The sequence below is a fragment of the Leucoraja erinacea genome, chromosome 13, assembly GCF_028641065.1.
Source record: "Leucoraja erinacea ecotype New England chromosome 13, Leri_hhj_1, whole genome shotgun sequence".
Taxonomy (NCBI): domain Eukaryota; kingdom Metazoa; phylum Chordata; class Chondrichthyes; order Rajiformes; family Rajidae; genus Leucoraja; species Leucoraja erinaceus.
Window position 1 is genome coordinate 4,036,255 of NC_073389.1, and position 18,561 is coordinate 4,054,815.

The 18,561-nt window shown below is 45.6% G+C and overlaps 2 protein-coding genes across 5 annotated transcripts in view; one reads left to right on the top strand and one right to left on the bottom strand.

Moving 5' to 3' along the window:
* The window catches only part of fstl1b (follistatin-like 1b), a 78,061-nt gene extending 67,611 nt beyond the window's left edge, over positions 1–10,450 (bottom strand). The window contains exons 1-2 of the mRNA XM_055644312.1: positions 10,342–10,450; positions 10,166–10,222 (exon numbers count right to left, since the gene is read on the bottom strand). Coding sequence (XP_055500287.1) covers positions 10,166–10,222; positions 10,342–10,344 — 60 coding nt within the window. The 5' untranslated portion in view covers positions 10,345–10,450. The remainder of the gene's footprint in view (positions 1–10,165; positions 10,223–10,341) is intronic.
* Positions 10,132–18,561, top strand: part of cd247 (CD247 molecule) — a 180,346-nt gene continuing 171,916 nt past the window's right edge. The window contains exons 1-3 of one of the 4 annotated variants that reach the window (XM_055644311.1): positions 10,132–10,249; positions 15,854–15,969; positions 16,184–16,404. The gene's annotated coding sequence lies outside the window, so the exon portion shown is untranslated. Of the gene's footprint in view, positions 10,250–14,936; positions 15,970–16,183; positions 16,405–18,561 lie in introns of those variants that run through there. The other 3 variants (XM_055644309.1, XM_055644310.1, XM_055644307.1) reach the window with 3 other exon arrangements.

Genomic DNA, 18,561 nt, shown 5'->3' on the forward strand with positions numbered 1-18,561 from the left:
GAATGACATTATTGTTTATTGCTTAAGAAGGAACTGCAGATGCTGGAAAATCGAAGGTAGACAAAAATGCTGGCGAAACTCAGCGGGTGAGGCAGCATAAATGGAGCGAAGGAAACAGGCGACGTCTCGGGTCGAGACCCTTCTTCAGACTGATGTGAGGGTGGGGGCAGGAAGAAGACAGGAAGGTGCGGAGACAGTGGGCTAAGGGAGAGCTGGGAAAGGGAGGAGAAAGCAGGGACTACCTGAAATTGGAGAAGGCAATGTTCATACCACTGGGATGTAAACTGCCCGAGCGAAATATGAGGTGCTGCACATCCATGATTTTTTTGAAATCCAAGAATATTATGTCCACCATATACCTAGCTCATGACATGCTCAAAGAACTCTAAAAATGAGTCAAACAGCATTTCTCTTTTGTAAAACAATGTTGACTCTGACTGTATCATGATTTTATAAATGCCTTACCACAATTTCCTTAATAATTGATTCCAGCATTTAATGTCATAAAAAAATGGCAAGACTAACTGGCCAATACTTTACAGCCTTTTTACCTCCCTCCTTTCTTAAAAAGTTTTCAAACTCTCTGGAGAACTTTTGCAAAATATTGGTCATTTTGGAAAATCACCAGTAATACTTTTTTTTTTTACCACTTCTTTGAAGATTCTGGATTCGCCTTGGAGTCATAGAGTGATACAGTGTGGAAACAGGACCAACTCGCCCATACCAGCCAACAATGTCCCAGCTACACTAGTCCCACTTGCCTGCGCTCTGGTCCATATCCCTCCAAACCTGTCCTATTCCATGTCTAACCGTTTCTTAAACGATGGGATAGTTCCAGCCTCATCTACCTCCTCTGGCAGCTTGTTCCACCCACCCACCACCCTTTGTGTGAAAATTTCACCAACCGGAGATTTCTATTATATATCTTCCATTCACCTTAAACCTATGTCCTCTGGTCCTCAATTCCCCTACCCTACGTCTACTACCCTACAAAAAAGACACAATGCTAAGTTGTAGTTCCCCCATCTTCTGTGCATCTACCCAATCTATTCCTCTCATGATCTTATACACCTCTACAAGATCTCCCCTCATCCTCCTGCGCTCCATGGAATAGAGACCCAGCCTACTCTACCTCTCCCTATAGCTCACACCCTCTAGTCCTGGCAACATCCTCGTAAATCTTTTCTGAACCCTTTCAAGCTTGACAATATCCTTCCTATAACATGGTGCCCAGAACTGAACACAATATTCTAAATGCAGTCTCACCAACGTCTTATACAACTGCAACAAGCCCCCCCAACTTCTATATTCAATACTCTGACTGATGAAGGCCAAAGTGCCAAAAGCTTTTTTGACCACCTTATCACCTGCCACTCGACCTTCAAGGAACCATGCGCCTGTACTCCTAGATCCCTCTGCTCTGCAACACTACCTAGAGCCCATTAGTTTTTGGGCCCATTAGTTTGCCTGGTACTTGGTCCCCTGGTGATACATTGTTTTAATATCATTGCTCCTTTTTGCTTACCGATTTTCCACCATGTTGACAAGTTTTTCAAATTTGACTGAACAAATATTTTATATCCAATTCTCCAATAATTCCAGAAACAATCATCTGGTCACACCCATTTTCAGAGGGGAAAAAGTTAAATGTTTCACTGAGTACTGTGTTGAGTGTCACCAACACTGAACTGGATTTATACCATACAAGTATGTAAAGTAGCAGAGTCCCCGAGCTGTACAGCATGGATATAGACCCTTTGGCCCAACTTGTCCACATTGACCAAGTATGCCAAAGTGGGCCGAAGGGCCTGTTTTAGACCCAGTTGATCTGTTTTACTAATGGGAGTTCACTATTGTTGTTCAAATATTTTTTAATAAAGAAACCAAATTTCCATTGGGCGCTGGAAAAAATAATTTTTGATTCCCCTGTGCACTAAAAATAGACACGGCAGATAGTCAGGGTCTTTATCCCAGGTTGAAAATATACGCCAACTTGGTCAGTATGGACAAGATGGGCCGAAAGGCTGTGTTAAGCTCAGCTAATCTGTTTTGTTAATGGGAGCTGACTGCTGCTGTTCAAATAGATTTTCAGAAACAAATTTCAAACCAAATTTTATCTATCAAATACTTAAAATATATATATTTCAGCGTGAAAGACAATTTTGATTATAATTAAATGATGTGCATGTATTTAGCATACTATCCAAACTTTATTTTGCTGAAATACAAACACATTGTGAGGAGGAGGGAGAAAGCACATCCTTTTTTTAATGTTGAAAGTAGCTGAGAGGTTTTGCCTGATGGAGAAGGGCAAGGTAAACGACACAAGGTGGACGTTCGAATGGCTAAACACTTATCATAGAAATGCTTTCTTTACCTCACATCACCTTCCCAAAGCAAGCAAGCAATTGAATTGTGAAGTGCTTTACTTCTGCCCAGCTATTGACAAGACAGTTAATTCAATTACTGATAGCTGAGGGGGTCAGAGCCTTCAGGAGCCACAGATGTGTGGAGAGATTGAGTCATAGTGTGAACAAAGTCATAGCGAAGGCCGCAGGACACTTCCAAGGGGGACGATAATGAGATGATGATAAAGAATAAGGAAAATGCAGTGAGACAGGTGTTGCATTTTTTTTTTAAGTTAAGCCTAAATAGTCTAATGAAGGATCTCAGCCTGAAATGTCACCTATTCCTTTTCTCTAGAGATGCTGTCTGGCCCACTGAGTTATTTCCAGCTTTTTATATCTATCTTCTTGAATAGTTAAGGTAAGTCAGTCACCCCATTCTTTAACTCGCCACATAGAAAACTGATTGGTTATTGGTTTAATATAAAATAGTAGATGGAATTTGTTGGCTGTTTTAGTAACTTTCTGACACTCAGTAATCTATAGTATCCCTGTGTGACTGCAGAACAAAATATGAAATTTAATAAACTTCACAGGTCTCCCATCTTGCACAAGTCTAATCTACCCTCATTTTAACTGCTCTGGCTACACATCTGCCTCCGAGCTAGTTTTTTGCAATTTTGTTTTTTGCACTTTTTTGCAGTCTTGTTTAAACTTATTTTTATTTTGTGTTGAAGTCCTTGTTCAGAGGTGGCATTTATCATTGTTGGCTGGTAGTCAATTGAGACTATTTTGTACTGCACACTGTTTTATTTTACTCTGCTTTGATAAAGTACACCTGGGGTTACGATAATGACTTCACACTTGATGCAACCCTGTGTCTTGCATTTGGTGATGACCAAGTTCACTTTTATTTCTAGTCAGTTTTGATCCAGGTCTGTAGGATATGACTGCGGACGTGAATGACGCCAAAGTTCGCCTACACAAGACTTCAAAGTATACAAACATTTATTTAACTCTGTTCTGTTGATGCTGATATAAACTTGCCAAATTCTACTCATAAACAGCAGCATTAATGGTGGGAAGAATGGATTTGTAAGATGGGTATAGTGTTATGCAACTTAGCAATGGGCCCTTTGGCCCGTTTTGTCCATGTCAACCATGTTAGCACACTGGCCCTTCCCACTCTACACCCTTCCTATTCATATATGTCCCAATGTCTTTTAAAAGTCATAATTTTACCACTTCTTTAACTTCCTCTGGCAGCCCATTCCATATACAGACTACCCTCTGAGTGAAATACTTGCCTCTGAAGACCCTCTTAAATCTCTCTCCTTTTACCTTAAGCCCATGTCCTCCAGCGTTACCCTAGAAAAAGACTGAGCATTCGCTTTATCCATGGTCCTGGTGATCTTGGACACCTCAGTGAGGTCACCTCTCAGCCTCCTATGCTCCAGAGAAGGAGGTTCCAACCTCTCCCTACAACTGACCCCAGGTAAGGTGTGGATTTCAGTCTACAGATTAGTTGTCCTCATCTCGCCAACTGCACCGCTGGAATGTTAAAGGGGCTGTCCCACTTGCGCAACCTAATTGGCGAGTTTAGAAGAGTTTTGAAAAAATGACATGTTGAAGACCTCCTTCGACTATGTTGAAGACTAGCTACAACTAACTTCAGGAAAATTGGACACCGAAAAGTGGCGAGTGAAGACTATTTCCTTCGACTATGATGAAGACTTATCTATGACTACCTTCAACTACCCTCGATGACCTACGAATAACATGCCGATCTACTACGACCTACGAAGACTAAACCTACGAGTAAAAAAAGTATCGTTTTTTTTCCCATGGCGACCTTTTATTACTCGTGGGCATTTTTTTTAACATATCGAAAAAAACGCCGCGACCTAGCTGAGGCCTCGAGTACGTGAAGATCACTTTCGAGCATGAAGGAGAGTTGCGAAGACCTCCTACGACCTCGTGTCGACCATGCTGTGAGTGTGAGTCGAGGGCAAACTCACAGAACTCGCGGATTAGGTTGCCCAAGTGGGACGGGCCCTTTAAGCATCTACAATATTACCTGATTTCTTGTGAAACAATAATAAAAGTGGCAGTGTGATGTTGGAGACAGTGGATATTTAAAGTATTTGTATCTTGGCGGCTACTGATTTGATAGGACCGCTATTTAGAGTTCTGGAATATACCCATTCTGATCCTTGCCTAATATCTTGTTAATTTGATGATATTAAATCATATTACAAGCGTATTTTCATCCCTTGTGAGCAAGTAAATTCTGTGTACCGTAGTCCTTGATTTAACTGGTACTAAACAAAAAAATGTTGTCTGCCTGATGAAAGAGTTGTGAACTTTAAAATGGAAGAAGTATTGTGAAATATATTGGCCTTGAGAAATGAATTGCCCGAAAGCATGCAGAGAGAAAGCCAGCATGGATAGTTTGAGGCAATGTGTGTCCAACAATGAAGGAAATGTGGTTGAATTTTCTGTGTGTGGATTTTGAGAAGCATTTGGTTAGGTGCCACAGTGCAGCAAGCTATGTAGATGGAAAGGGGCCTTAGCAAATGGCTAAATAAGGGAAATAAAGAGTACTAGAAGACTGTTTGCCAGGGTGTGAGGAAGTGAACAGCAGAATTTCCTCTGACCAGTACTGTGCTTAATTAGTCGTAGAGCACGGAAACGGGATCTTAGGCCCAGCTTATCCATGACCATCAAGATGACCCCATCTACGCTCGCCCGACCTGCCTTTGTTTAGCCCTTATCCCTCTAAACTTTTCCTATCCATGTACCTGGTAGAGTTAGACTAATTTACGCTGGGCATTATTTAAAGCTTGTAGATGGTACAAAACATGGATGAGAGTCAGCAGTAAGGAGCAGAGTCATTGATTTCAAGGTGATGTAGATGGGGGGGGGGGGGTAAATCTAGTTGCCCTCCTCCATCAAGCTGCTGAGATGTTACTTTAAGTGTTCAAGAAGGAACTGCAGATGCTGGAAAATCGAAGGTACACAAAAAAAGCTGGAGAAACTCAGCGGGTGCAGCAGCATCATGTTTCTCCAGCTTTTTTTGTGTACCCGAGATGTTACTTTAATCTGGCTTTCAACCCTCGGTTATGTGTTGTTCTTTCACATATTGGCATCTAGCCTATGGGTGTGAACACAGACACTGAGCTCTTCAAATTACATGGTTGGGGGCTTAAAGAGTGACCAGTATTACGCCTGGCAACATGAGGGACAATCAGATGTTTGCTCTAGTTTTGAGATCTACACTTGCCCATGTCCTGTTTTGACAATTCAACTGTAGCAATGGACCAGCTGTGGCGAACATTGCAAAGATGTGGCTGCAAACATCTGTTCTAAATCATCATGGAATCTATCCACAATGATTCCTGACACAACACAACTAAAATAGATCTTGTTACTATGCAAACTTTCCCCTGGCAGAGTTTCTTTAGAACAGAGAAAATGGTGTTCCATTGTTTTACTTGCTCTCCAAAATCTGTCAGCCACGAGTACATGCTGGATTTTGTGTTCATTTTAATTTTATAGATACAGCATGGAAACGGGCCCTTCTGCCCACTTCTTGCCCATTTTCTCATCCACTTTCTACACACTAGGGGCAATTTACAGAGGTCACCTATGAACCCGCCTGTCTTTTGGACGAGGCGGAAACCAGGGCACCCGGAGGAAACCCACACAGTCACAGGAAAAAATGTACACATTCCACACAAACAGCATCCAAGGTCAGGATCCAACCCAGGTCTCTTGCACTAAGAGGCAGTGGCTCTCCCAGCTGTGGCATCCTTGTGTTATTAGTTAGTCAAGAATGTTTAATTGTTATATGTACCGTCAATGCTACAATGAAATTCTTAGGGTGGCACGGTGGCACAGCAGTAGAGTTGCTGCCTCTACCACCAGAGACCCAGGTTCGATCCTGACTATGGTGCTTGTCTGTACGTTCTCTCTGTGCCCATTTCCCTCAGGAGCTCCCGTTTCCTCCCACACTCAATGCACATTCTCTTGCGATGTTGCCGGGCCTTCTCAGTTTCTCCAGCACTTTGTCTTGTGTTAAGTTGTGAGAATTAGTTCATTACAACATCTGCTGAATTAATGCATGCATGCAAACGACTGCAGAAATAGTAATTCAGAAAATATTCCAATATGGCACCATTGATGTACGGTAAAATGGAGGATGTAAGTGCTTTTCTATATTTATTCCAAACTTGCTGTTTGTCAAACTGTACAAGGTCTGCAGCAATATGAAGGAGCACGTGTAGATATTGAAGGAAGTGTTAAGTATTCTGGGGAGCAACATGTCGGCCCCTGTGACCAGGCCTCGTGCTAAAGCAATCCGTTCCCATTCCATTATGAATTAATTTACTTTCAACTTTCATTTTTCAAGAAAAAGTTAATGAATTCTCTCCTGGTTGATTCTTTGTTTTTGACAAATGAGCCACTTCATTTTAATAGGTTCTGGCTCAGGGCTGAAATAAGCGCAAGCTGATTACTATGTACATGAGAGGCTGATTTAGCCTTGAATCCAGCACTGTCTAGACATGAGGTCATTGTTAATTTGTGGACTCTGAAAGAAAGTTTAGCAACATGGCTGGGTTAGCAAATGCAATCAAAAATACCTCCCTTGTTTCATTTAGCACTTTTATTCATACACATTCAATATGCATAACCGATTTCCCCAACTAACAGTCAGTCCACAGGCCAAATCAGTAGATGAGTTCTGTGCTTTTCTTTCCCTTGAGCTTGTAAATTGACAATTCGGAAGTTGCATGATTCTAATTCCAGATTTGTATTTAAAATTCTCTTCCATCCTTGGTGGAATATGAACTCCAGTCTCTGGATCAGCGACCCAGGCCTCTGTATGCTTGTCCATAACCTATGGTACTAGTGTGCCCCTTACTATATAATGACTTTTAAAAATATATTTGGACTTGTATATGGATGGGTAGGGTATAGAGGGATATGGGCCAAATGCAGGCAAATGAGACTAGCCCAATATGCCAACTTGGTCAGCATGGACACTGTGGGCCGAATGGCCTGTTTTGTGCTATACATCTCCAGGACCAACTTTCTGTACCTTCATCCCAGCCACAATAAGTAAGTACTTTCATTGGCCAAGTATTCACATACAAGGAATTTGCCTTGGTGCTCTGCCCACAAGTAACAACATGACATACAATGACAGTTACGAATGACTCAGAAAACACTAAAGATTAATAATAATAAAACATTAATGATAAAACACCATTGATCAAGCATGTGAACCAACAAAATACCAGATCAAAGAGAGGCTACAGATTTTTGACTGTTGAGTAGAGCAACTACTCGTGGATAAAAACTGTTTTTATGTCTGGCTTTGGCAGCGTTGACAATCCGGAGTCGCCTTCCAGAGGGAAGTGATTCAAAGAGTTTGTGGCCAGTTAATAATGAAGTTGATCATTAGTGATAGGAGTAGAATGAGGCCATTCAGCCCATCAAGTCTACTCCGCCATTCAATCATGGCTAATCTATCCCTCCCTCCTAACCCCATTTTCCTGCCTTCCCCCCCATAACCTCTGACACCCGTACTAATCAAGAATCATCTTTGCCTTAAATATATCCACTGACTTTGCCTCCAAACTTCTGCGGCAATGAATTCCACAGATTCACCACCCTCTGACTAAAGATGCCCAGACATCTTGTAAACAGCAACTATCATATCCACTAGAGTGGGGAGACACAGAAGAGATAGACCCCTTTCATCCTCTTTATTATCCCACTTCATTCCATTCACGTACAGTATCACAAGATGCAATTACATAGAAGCAATTTGAAATACCAAATAAATGTTAACGGGGGATTATATATTAATATTCAACTAGTGTGGGTATATTTAATTTCCATTGCAAATGAAATGTTTTTATAAAACTAGAGTAGAATTTGAGACGGTCTACTGATGAAAATAATAATTATGGTAATAAGATTTCACACTTGGGTTAATTAGCAATCCCTTTTGCACTCCATTTTCTCAAACAGAAAGACTGTCAGTGTTGATTTAACCTGTGCTGGTAGCTACAAACCCAGGCAACATGTCTGCCCAAAACCGCAGGAAACTGCAGTTATGGATGTAGCCCAGTCCATCACACAGACCAGACTCCTCACCATTGACTCCATCTACACTTCACGCTGCCTAGAATATCGTCAAAGACTTGTCGCAGCCTGGTCATTCCCCCTTGTCCTCGCATCCATCCAGCAGAAGGTACAGAAGCTTGAAAGCGCACACCACCAGACTCGGGAACAGCTTCTTCCCCTGTGAAACTGTCTTCCCTTAAACTATTTGTTTAAGAAAGAACTGCAGATGCTGGAAAATCGAAGGTAGACAAAAATGTTGGAGAAACTCAGCGGGTGAGGCAGCATCTATGGAGCGAAGGAAATAGGCAACGTTTCGGACCGAAACCCTTCATAGATATTGCCTCACCCGCTGAGTTTCTCCAGCACTTTTGTCTATTTTCCCTTAAACTATTGTGTGATTCCAATCTTCCAACTTAGAAATTGGACCTTTTCTCAGGAACTATAGCACTATATTCTGCTCTCAGGTATTTCCCCCCTGTTGTACTTGTGTATGTGCTTGTCGATTTAACACAAAGCTCACTGTGTCTCAGTACAATAATAAACCAATACTAAATGAAGGGTCAATTGATTAACTTGTTGGAAAGCTGAATTGGATGTATTTAATAACAAACTCTGGGTGGCAGTCAGCATTTGAAAGATCAGTCTGAAGAAGGATCTGGACCCGAAACGTCACCCGTTCCTTCTCTCCAGAGATGCTGCCTGTCCCGCTGAGTTACTACAGCATTTTGTGTCTATCTTCGATTTAAACCAGCATCTGCAGTTCTTTGAAATACTTGTGTGGTGAAACTGAACTAGTGGAAACATTTATTTTGTACAGCATCCATCAGCAAAGTGCCAGGTCGATGTTAACTGTGAATATGAAGCTGGGACAGGGTGGGGAAGGTATGGGAATCATTGCCTCTTGTAAACTGGGTGGGGGAGGGTTCGTTCCCCAACTGCGCAGATTGTGGGATATTATCCTTGTGTTCTTTATAAGACCCAGTCGATGTGTACTTGGAAGTTTCCAGTAAATCGTGTGTGCGTTAAATGCCTAGCTGCTGGTGGCAGGTCATGTTCTCTCTCTATTGTCGATATCTCTCATCCACCCACAAATCTACTTGCCAGCTTTTCACTGCTTCCTCGATTATTTCTTCTCCCCTCTTCTAAAAGATATTTAACTCGCCACAAAACCCCATCTTGCAACGAGCCCCTGGTGATTTACAATAAGCAACTGAACTAGCAACGGGAATCTTGCCCCCACCCCACCCCATATCACAAAGAGCCCGAACCACCCACCTCCCTCCTTCCCTCCCTCCCTCTCTCCCTGCAGCACCGGCAAATAACTGTCCACAAAGTCCCGCAAGACCAACACATGCAGGATCGGGTTACACAGACAAAGCTTCGGCCCGAGAACCAGCCAGCAGCGCTCCTCAATCTCCCGTCCAGCCCAGCCCAGCCCAAGGCAGGGGGAGAGGGGCTGGTACACAGTGGGGATGGGACGGGGGTAGGGAGGTGATGAAGGGGGAATTGAGTGGGGGAGGGATAGAGAGGGGACATGAGTGAACAGGGAGTTAGAGGGGGGGAGATTGGGCAGGGAAGTGCGGGGTAAAGGATGGGATTGAGTGAGTGGACAGAGGGGGTATTGAAAGGGGAAGGGAAGAGGGGAGGGGGAGGGGTGAGTGGGAGAGAGAGAAGATCTGACTTACTTCAGCGTTGATCAGGGCGACGGCCAGGAGCACAAAGAACGGGGCACTTCTGCAGACCTGTGGGAGAGGACACGGATGGCAGCGGTTAGTTGAGTGAGAGTGTGTGTGGGTGAGTGTGTGTGTCTGTATGTGTGGGGCTGTGTGTGTGAGCGGGGAGGCAGCGGGGCGGCGCTCACCATGTTGGCGGTGCGGGAGCGCGGTGAGGAATGCGGCGCCGGGCGGCCGGGGGCTGGGCAGAGGCAGAGGGGCTGCAGCAGGCGGGGGGCGGGGGGCGGCTCTCGGCTCTGCCCCTCCTAGCGCCGGCGCCGGGCGGCCGGGGCAGGGGGAGGGACTGGTGTAGTTCTGCACGGACCCCTAGCTCTGGACAACACAGACACAGCCGGGCTTCAGGTCCCACCCCGCCCCACTGTTTTTCTTCTCTCTCCCCCCCCCTCCTCACCCTTGTTCCTGACCCCTACGCTCAAACATCCTCTCCCCTCCCCCCTCCCCCCCCCTCCCCTCCCTCCTCCTCCCCCCTCCCCCTCCCCTCTCCCCTCGCCCTCTCCTCCCCCTCCCCCTCCCCTCCCTCTCCCTCCCCCTCCCCCCCTCTCCCCCCCCCCCCAGATGCCCTTCCCCCCCCTCCTCCCCCCCCCCTCTCCCTCTCCCTCCCTCTCCCCCCCCTCCCTCCTCCTTCCTCTCTCCTCCTCTCCTCCCCTCCCTCCCTCCCCTCTCCTCCCCCCTCCTCTCCTCCTCTCCCTCTCCTCTCCTCGCCCTCCCCTTCCTCGCCCCCCACTCCTCTCCCACTTCACTCCCACCCCACTATTTCGCTCTCCCTTCTCACCCACTTTTCCACCCCTCTCCCTCCCCCCCCCCTCACTTCCTTGCCTATCCCCCACTACCCCACTTTTCCCTGTCTAAATTCATCCCCTTCCAGCTCCTCTACCCCCTTCTCCACTCTTGCTTCCTCCCCTTTCCCCACTACTCTAACCATACTCTATCCCTCCCCCGTGCTCTCCAACTATCCTATTCCCCTTCCTCCACAATCCCACTACAATATCTGCCCCCCCCTCCATCGATATCCATTCCAACGGCTTCACATATCACTCCCCCTTCCCAAGCTCTAACTTGGATGGAGCATCGTGGATAGCACGGATGGGTTGGGCTGAAGGGCCTGTTTTCATCCTCTGACCTCTCCTGTGGCGATAATTATGGTGTTGATAAAGATTGAAGGACAAGGAATGAAAACAGGCCCTTTGGCCTACTGAGTCCACGCCGACCATTACTCCCCCGCTCACACTAGTTCTATGTTATCCCTCTTTCTCACTCACTCCCGACACACTCAACCATGTGGTCCCAGGGAGAACGTGCAAACTCCACACAGACAGCATCGTGGCGCTGTGAGGCAGTGGCTCTACCTGCTGTGCCACATCTTTAATAGCTTGTTCCCTGAACATTTGAGTCTGACATGATTGGAGGGTCTGGAACACTAGGAATGGTCTGTCTTGGTTCCGCCTCTCATGTATTCAGTTAGAAGTTGTATCCTTGGGTGACCTGTAATTCAATGCATTTGATTGCTTCATTTTAGAAAGGAAAATAATGACTTTCTTTGTTATTTTTTCCTATTTTCACCGATTCAGTGTCAGACACCCCAGAGTCCAATGAAATTTCTTGTTCACACGAAGCTCGCAGAGTGAGCAGTCTACAAAACAGTAATGAGAAATACGACAATAGATATGTGCAGAACAACAAGATTAGTTTTAGTTTATTGTCACGGGAACCGAGGTACAGTGAAAAGCTTTTGTTGCGTGCTAACCAGTCAGCGGCAAGACAATACATGATTACAATCGAGCCATTTACAGTGTATAGATGGATGGTAAGGAAATAATGTTTAGTGCAAGGTAAAGCCAGCAAAGTCCGATGGAGGATAAAGGGAATAACAAGGTCCGAGTAGGAAATGCTGCAGTTGGAGTAGAGGCTTGAGTGGAACAATTGTAATAAATTCTAGCATTGCAGAACAATGAATCACAGTCAATGAACAAGGTAGAGTTAAGAGTAGAAATGAGGAAATGCCAAAGTTAGACAAAGTGCTGGAGTAGCTCAGCAGCTCAGAACAAGGGTCCTGACATGCAACGTCACCCATCCTTTTTCGCCACTGAGTAGCTCCAGCACTTTGTCTATCAATCAGAATCAGAATCACACTTTATTCGCCAAGTATATTTTGCAACATACGAGGAATTTCATTGGCCAGTGTTAAGGGTACATGGCAGCATGTCCGGGAATAGACAACAAACAATAGGCAATAGGTGCAGGAGTAGGCCATTTGGCCCTTCAAGCCAGCACCACCATTCAATGTGATCATGGCTGATCATCCCCAATCAGTACCCCATTCCTGCCTTCTCCCCATATCCCCTGACCCCGCTATTTTTAAGAGCCCTATCTAGCTCTCTCTTGAAAGCATCCAGAGAACCTGCCTTCACCGCCCTCTGAGGCAGAGAATTCCACAGACTCACAACTCTCTGTGAGAAAAAGTGTTTCCTCGTCTCCTTTCTAAATGGCTTACTCCTTATTCTTAAACTGTGGCCCCTGGTTCTGGACCCCCCCAAAGGGAAGGGGGTGTTTGGTTCAGAAATCTGACAGCAGGTTTTCTTAAGTCTGGACGTGTGAACAGTCCAGCTTCTGTAACATCTCCCAGAAGGTAGAAGAGAGGAAAGGGAGTGGTCAGGATGGCAGATATCCTTGGCGATACTTCCAGTCTTCCTGGTCCAGCACACTGTGAAGATGGGAGGAAGTGATGAGCCTGTGAGGCATGATGCCGTTTTGTTCACCACTCTGGGCAGTTTCAAGCGGTGGAGAGCTGAGATGCTGCAACCCTTCAGAATACATTGGGTAAGCTCATCTGGGGAAGTGTGAGAGACTCCTCGTTGACATTCCGCAACTTACCAGATGCTAAAGAAAATAAATGGGCAGTGGTATGGGGGTCGGCTTGGCCCATCACGGCTCCTTCCACCGCCACTCCATGCAGCTGCTGCAGAGCGATCCACTGGCTTGCCCGCCCGGTTGCCGTAGAGGGCCTCTTCGCCAGCACCACCCGTGACAAACGCACCGCCCGTCACCCCCAGCAGCCGCCTCTCCAGCTTCTGTACACCCCAGGTTGCCGTGTTCCGCTTCCCAAGCCCATCGCGGAACTTTAGGGCGAAGGTGCGGGAAGAGAGTTCACAGACCGATCATCGCCCCTGACCTTCCCCTTCACATTCCACTACCATCTTGGAAGAAGAATTTTGACAACACGATGCCTAAATATGGTACACAATTTTCTGCATTTGCATTATATCTGAGGAATTTTCCCATCTACCACAATTTCGACAGAGATTTCATGGAAGGTCAACATCTTGCTAATGAATTGTAATCACCCCCCAGAGCAAATAATTTTTTTGCCTTTGGATAGACGTCGCATCCAAGCAGAGTCGTGGCAAGAATCATTTCAATAACTGCCCTGCGTTGGTTGGAACAAGTAATGAAGTCCAACTCTCCAGTCGATAAAAACATCATAAAAATATATTTCCAAGGACAAGGTCTCAATTATTTGCCACGATTCCTCTCTGCTCTCACATTTAATAGGAAAGCTTGCACATGCACAACACCCTTTTTCATTTTATTAAGTAGTGTCAGCAGAATGGTAAATAGAATCAAAAGATAAATGGGTTATATGCACAAAAACTACGATTTCTCCTTTGTAAATAGATTGCAGCTTATTTGTGCTCTAGCATTTGCCACCAGTAATATGGATACAGTTTTCCCCCACAGCAGGGTAGGAGGGTCCAGAATGGAGGGTATAGGTTTAAGATGAGAGGGGAAAGATTTAATAGGTACCCGAGGGGTAAGTTTTTCGAGGGTGGTGGGTGTATGCGACGATGCGACAAGCTGCCAGAGGAGGTAGACAAAAGTGCTGGAGAAACTCAGCGGGTGTTCAGCAACATCTATGGAGTGAAGGAAATAGGCAACGTTTCAGGCCAAAACCCTTCTTCAGACTGACGTGGGGGGGGGGAAGGGGTGGAGAAGAAAGGAAGAGGAGAAGCCCGAGGGCTGAGGGAGAGCTGAGAAGGGGAGGAGACAGCAAGGGCTACTGGAAATTGGAGAATTCAGTGTTTATGCCGCTAGGGTGCAGACTGTCCAAGCGGAATATGAGGTGCTGTTCCTCCAATTTCCGGTGGCGCTCACTCTGGCCATGGAGGAGACCCAGGACAGAGAGGTCGGATTCGGAATGGAAGTGGCATTAGAGGGATTTTTAGAGGGATATCGGGCAGGTGGGGCAAGTGTAGATGGGTCATCTTGATCAACATGGGTGAGTTAGGCTAAAGGGTCTGTTTCTGTGCTGTATGATTCTAATATCTCGGCTATTTCAATTGCATCTGTTTTGTTGAAATGTTTGCGGAAGTAATTAGATTAGATTAGATTAGATTCGTTTATTGTCATTCAGACCTTTCGGTCTGAACGAAATTCTGTTTCCCTGCAGTCATACATATAATTTAAAAAATGACAAAACACATAGTCAACACAAATTTAACATCCACCACAGTGAGTTCACCAAACACCTCCTCACTGTGGTGGAAGGCAAAAATCTTAAAGTCTCTGTCTCTTCCCTCTTTGTTCTCCCTCTGCGCCGAGGCGACGGTTCAAACTCCGCGGGTGGTCGCTGCCTCCGCCACAGCTCCGAGGCCGAGTCGGGTCTCCGCTGCCGCTACCTCCGCCACAGCTTCGGGGCCGAGTCAGGTCTCCGCCACTGCTGCTCCGCCACTGCTGCTGCCGCTACAGCTCAGTTGCCGCCAGCTCCGCCATTAGGCCTCGGCGCAGACGGAGACGGGGGATACGACCGAAGAAAAAGTCGCATCCCCCGAAGGAAGAGGCCAAAGTAATGTGGGTTTGCCTGGACTGTACGTGTAACGGTTTAGACAGGACTCTTTGGGCTGTGACCCCCTTCAGCACGGTAATGGTTCTGAAGATGAGTGATCATGGTTGCTGACTCTGGTATAGTTGGAGCATCGCATCAGGCAAGCCGCCATTCTGATATGGACGTTGCAGAGCTGAGTCCTGACAGGAGACTGACTACATGACCTGGAATTTACCTACTGACTCTCTCACCATTGAAGGGATCTATGTGAGGCACTGCCCCAAAGTATCAAGCATCATCGAGGACTCTCACCACCCTGGCCACACTCTCATCTCCTGCTGCCATCAGGAAGAAAATACAGGAGCATGAAAACCATGACCATAGTTTCAAGAACAGCTTCTTCCCAGCAACTATCAGGTTCTTGAACACTAATCACATCCCTACCTCAGCAACTAGATCTTTGGAATTGTATGGAGCATTTTTGGTTGCATTACAGACTTTGGTTTTTGCACTGTTATTGTTATCTAAGATAACTATACATTTTTTTTTTGTATTTCTGATTATTATACATTTATTTATGTGTTATTGCGTTAAAGGGCCAGTTAAGCTGCAGCAAGTAAAAATGTAATTGTTCCATTACTGGTGCCCGTGGCAAATAAACGCTCTTGTCTCCATTAGATTACATAAATCTTCCTCTGGCATCCTGCCATCAGCTGGGCACTTTGAGAATGGAATGGAGAAAATCCTAGAATCAAAGGAAGACTGTATTTATCCTGTGACTTATTACTGCCTTTACAAAGCACCTCTCTCATCCAGTGTAGGAAGGAACTGCAGATGCTGGTTTACACTGAGGATAGACACAAAATGCTGGAGTAACTCGGCGGGACAGGCAGCGTCGCTGGAGATAGGCTGTGGGCCGAGGAGCTTTTTCGTTCAGGTTTGTGACCCAACTCACGGAACTACCTGAATTTTTTAACATATTGTGTAAAAATATTATATAAATCATACCTGAAACTCGTCAAGACCAAAACCCGCACATCTTGTTTAAATATAAAAACTTCCAATTTTCCGAGATTGTCCAATCAATGCGCGTTTGACATTGGTCAATTTGTGTCCGACCTCAATCCCGCGCTTTGTTTTATGGTCGCTAGGCAACGAGGACCCTGGGATCATGGCTGACTCATTACATCAATAGTAATAGCAAGGTTTCCATCTTCCTCTTGTGTGTGGCGTGCACAGCCTAAAGTTGTCGGACAACTTGTTCTATTTGATCTTATTTGATTGTGCACGCCGGGTTGATTGCATTCGTCGAAACAGGCGGACCACGTGAAGGTTGCAATCTCCCACCCCAGCAAGGTTGCCAAGGATAAAGGTAATGCTAACCTTGTTGATCATTTTGTTTTTCAATTGATTTATCTTTATAAAGTTATGTGATGTGAACTGTTAAATAAAAATGATAAGTAACAAATGTACATCTAGGGTCAGGGTCAGTCAGTTGGTTGGGCTTGTTGGTCCGCCGGTGGATGGTGAGAGTAGTCGGACGGCCGGTGTGTGCTGCAAGGGGTCGGTCGGGCTGTCGGTAAGCCGGCGTTGCAGCGAGTGAGCGGGCGGACTGACGGAGCTGGGGCTATCGGGGTGCTGAAGGTGGCCCGGGCGGTGTACAGGACGGTGCTGCTCCCCACCATCATCACCAAGACGATCCAGAAGAGCATGCTGGCTGAAGTGGACTCGCTGAGCAGCCACACGTACGGAGCCTGCAGCCGGTCCCTAAGCAGCTCCAGCTCCAGCTCCAGCCGTGAGCAGCTCTGGAAGGGGGTCGAGTTAGGGTTAGTATAGGGTTCGGCATTTTCCTCTCAGTGGAAGATGCCTCAGCCTTCCCCCAGCCTGGCACTGCCCCAGTCCCACTATGGCCGTGACCCCCACTCTGCACACTGGCAGTCAGTGTGGTTCAGTAAACGTAGGAACCCACAGGTACTGCCCTCACCCATTAATTAGGCTGGATCAAGAGCCGGACCTCTGCGGCAGTCTCATTCAAAAAACACTCGCAATTATATTAAATCTATTATTTCTATATAATATAATTATACATAATTATATATGATTACAGTCTTTTTCACAAGTCATATATGTATGTGTATATATACATGTATATGTGTGTGTGTGTGTATATATATATGTGTGTATATGTATATATTTATATAATTTAAATAGACTGCAACACAGAGCTGGGCTCCCCATGGTGCAATATGGGCATTGGACACTAGATGGCGATTACTTTTTCGATCTCATTTTCTAATTAGTTTAATTAATTAATGTGCAACTTTTGGCGCTGACGAGTTATGACTTCCTTCTCAATTATATTTGATCTAAATCTGTGCTAACTTTCATGTAGTTCTGAGACATGGGTCACAAAAGTAGATTTCTAGACACATTTGTGATGCTCAGCCCAAAGCCTAGGAGAAGAAATGGGTGACGTTTCGGGCCGAGACTCTTCTTTCTGTCTGTCCTGCTGAGTTATTCCATTTTGTGTCTATCTCCCATCCAGTGCCAGTTTTAACGCTAGTCTGAAGAAGGGTCCTGACCCAAAACATCATCCTCCCATGTTCGAAACAAAAAGCTGGAGTAACTCAGCGGGACAGGCAGCATCTCTGGAGAGAAGGTGTGTGACGTTTTGGGTCAAGATCCTTCTTCAGACTCTTCCTAATATTGAAACATTTTCTTCAGAATCTGAAGAAGGGTCTCGACCTGAAACTTCACCCATTCCTTCTCACCAGAGATGCTGAGTTACTCCAGCATTGTGCTTCAATCTGTTTAAACCAGCATCTGCAGTTCCTTCCTACACCTAGCCATGTTCTCCAGGGATGCTGCCAGACCTGCCGAGTTACTCCAGCACTTTGTTCTTTGGTGTAAACCAGCATGTGCAGTTCCTGGTTTCTACATTCTCTAGTTTTAACATTACGTTTGTAAACGGTGAGCAATGCCTGCGTGGTTTATGAGTGTTGCAGCGTCAGGTCCCTCCCTCGAGGGAAGTTCCGTGTCGAGTGACTGCTGGAGTTGGCGTTTCTGTCGGGTGTGATTATTGGGAATATCACGAGGGCAGGAACTCTGAGATGAGAGCGTGGCCGGGTTGCTGTGGGGCTTTTTGAGGAGTGCTTCATACATTTGGCTAATGTTTGAATAACTTCCGGGGAGATAGCTGGCAACTGTTAAAGCACTTTCCTCTTTGCTTGTATGGGTGTGTATCTCTGAGTTGAGTGTGACTGTGAAATCCCCAGGAGCTGGAGAAGCCAGGTACCAAACCCGCTGAGTGATTCTCTGTATCAGTTCCCTACCCTTTGTTTCAATGTACACATTACTTCATGATGATGTATGTGGCTGCAATTACCAACTACTGAAACCTCATTGTTTAGCTTTACCTGGGCTGCCTGATCAAACAAGGGCATTAATTTTGACACATTGGGGTTCTTTGAGGCCGTTGCCGATTGTTAAGAACCATGAACAGTCCCTGCAATTTGGTCACTGTCTTAAG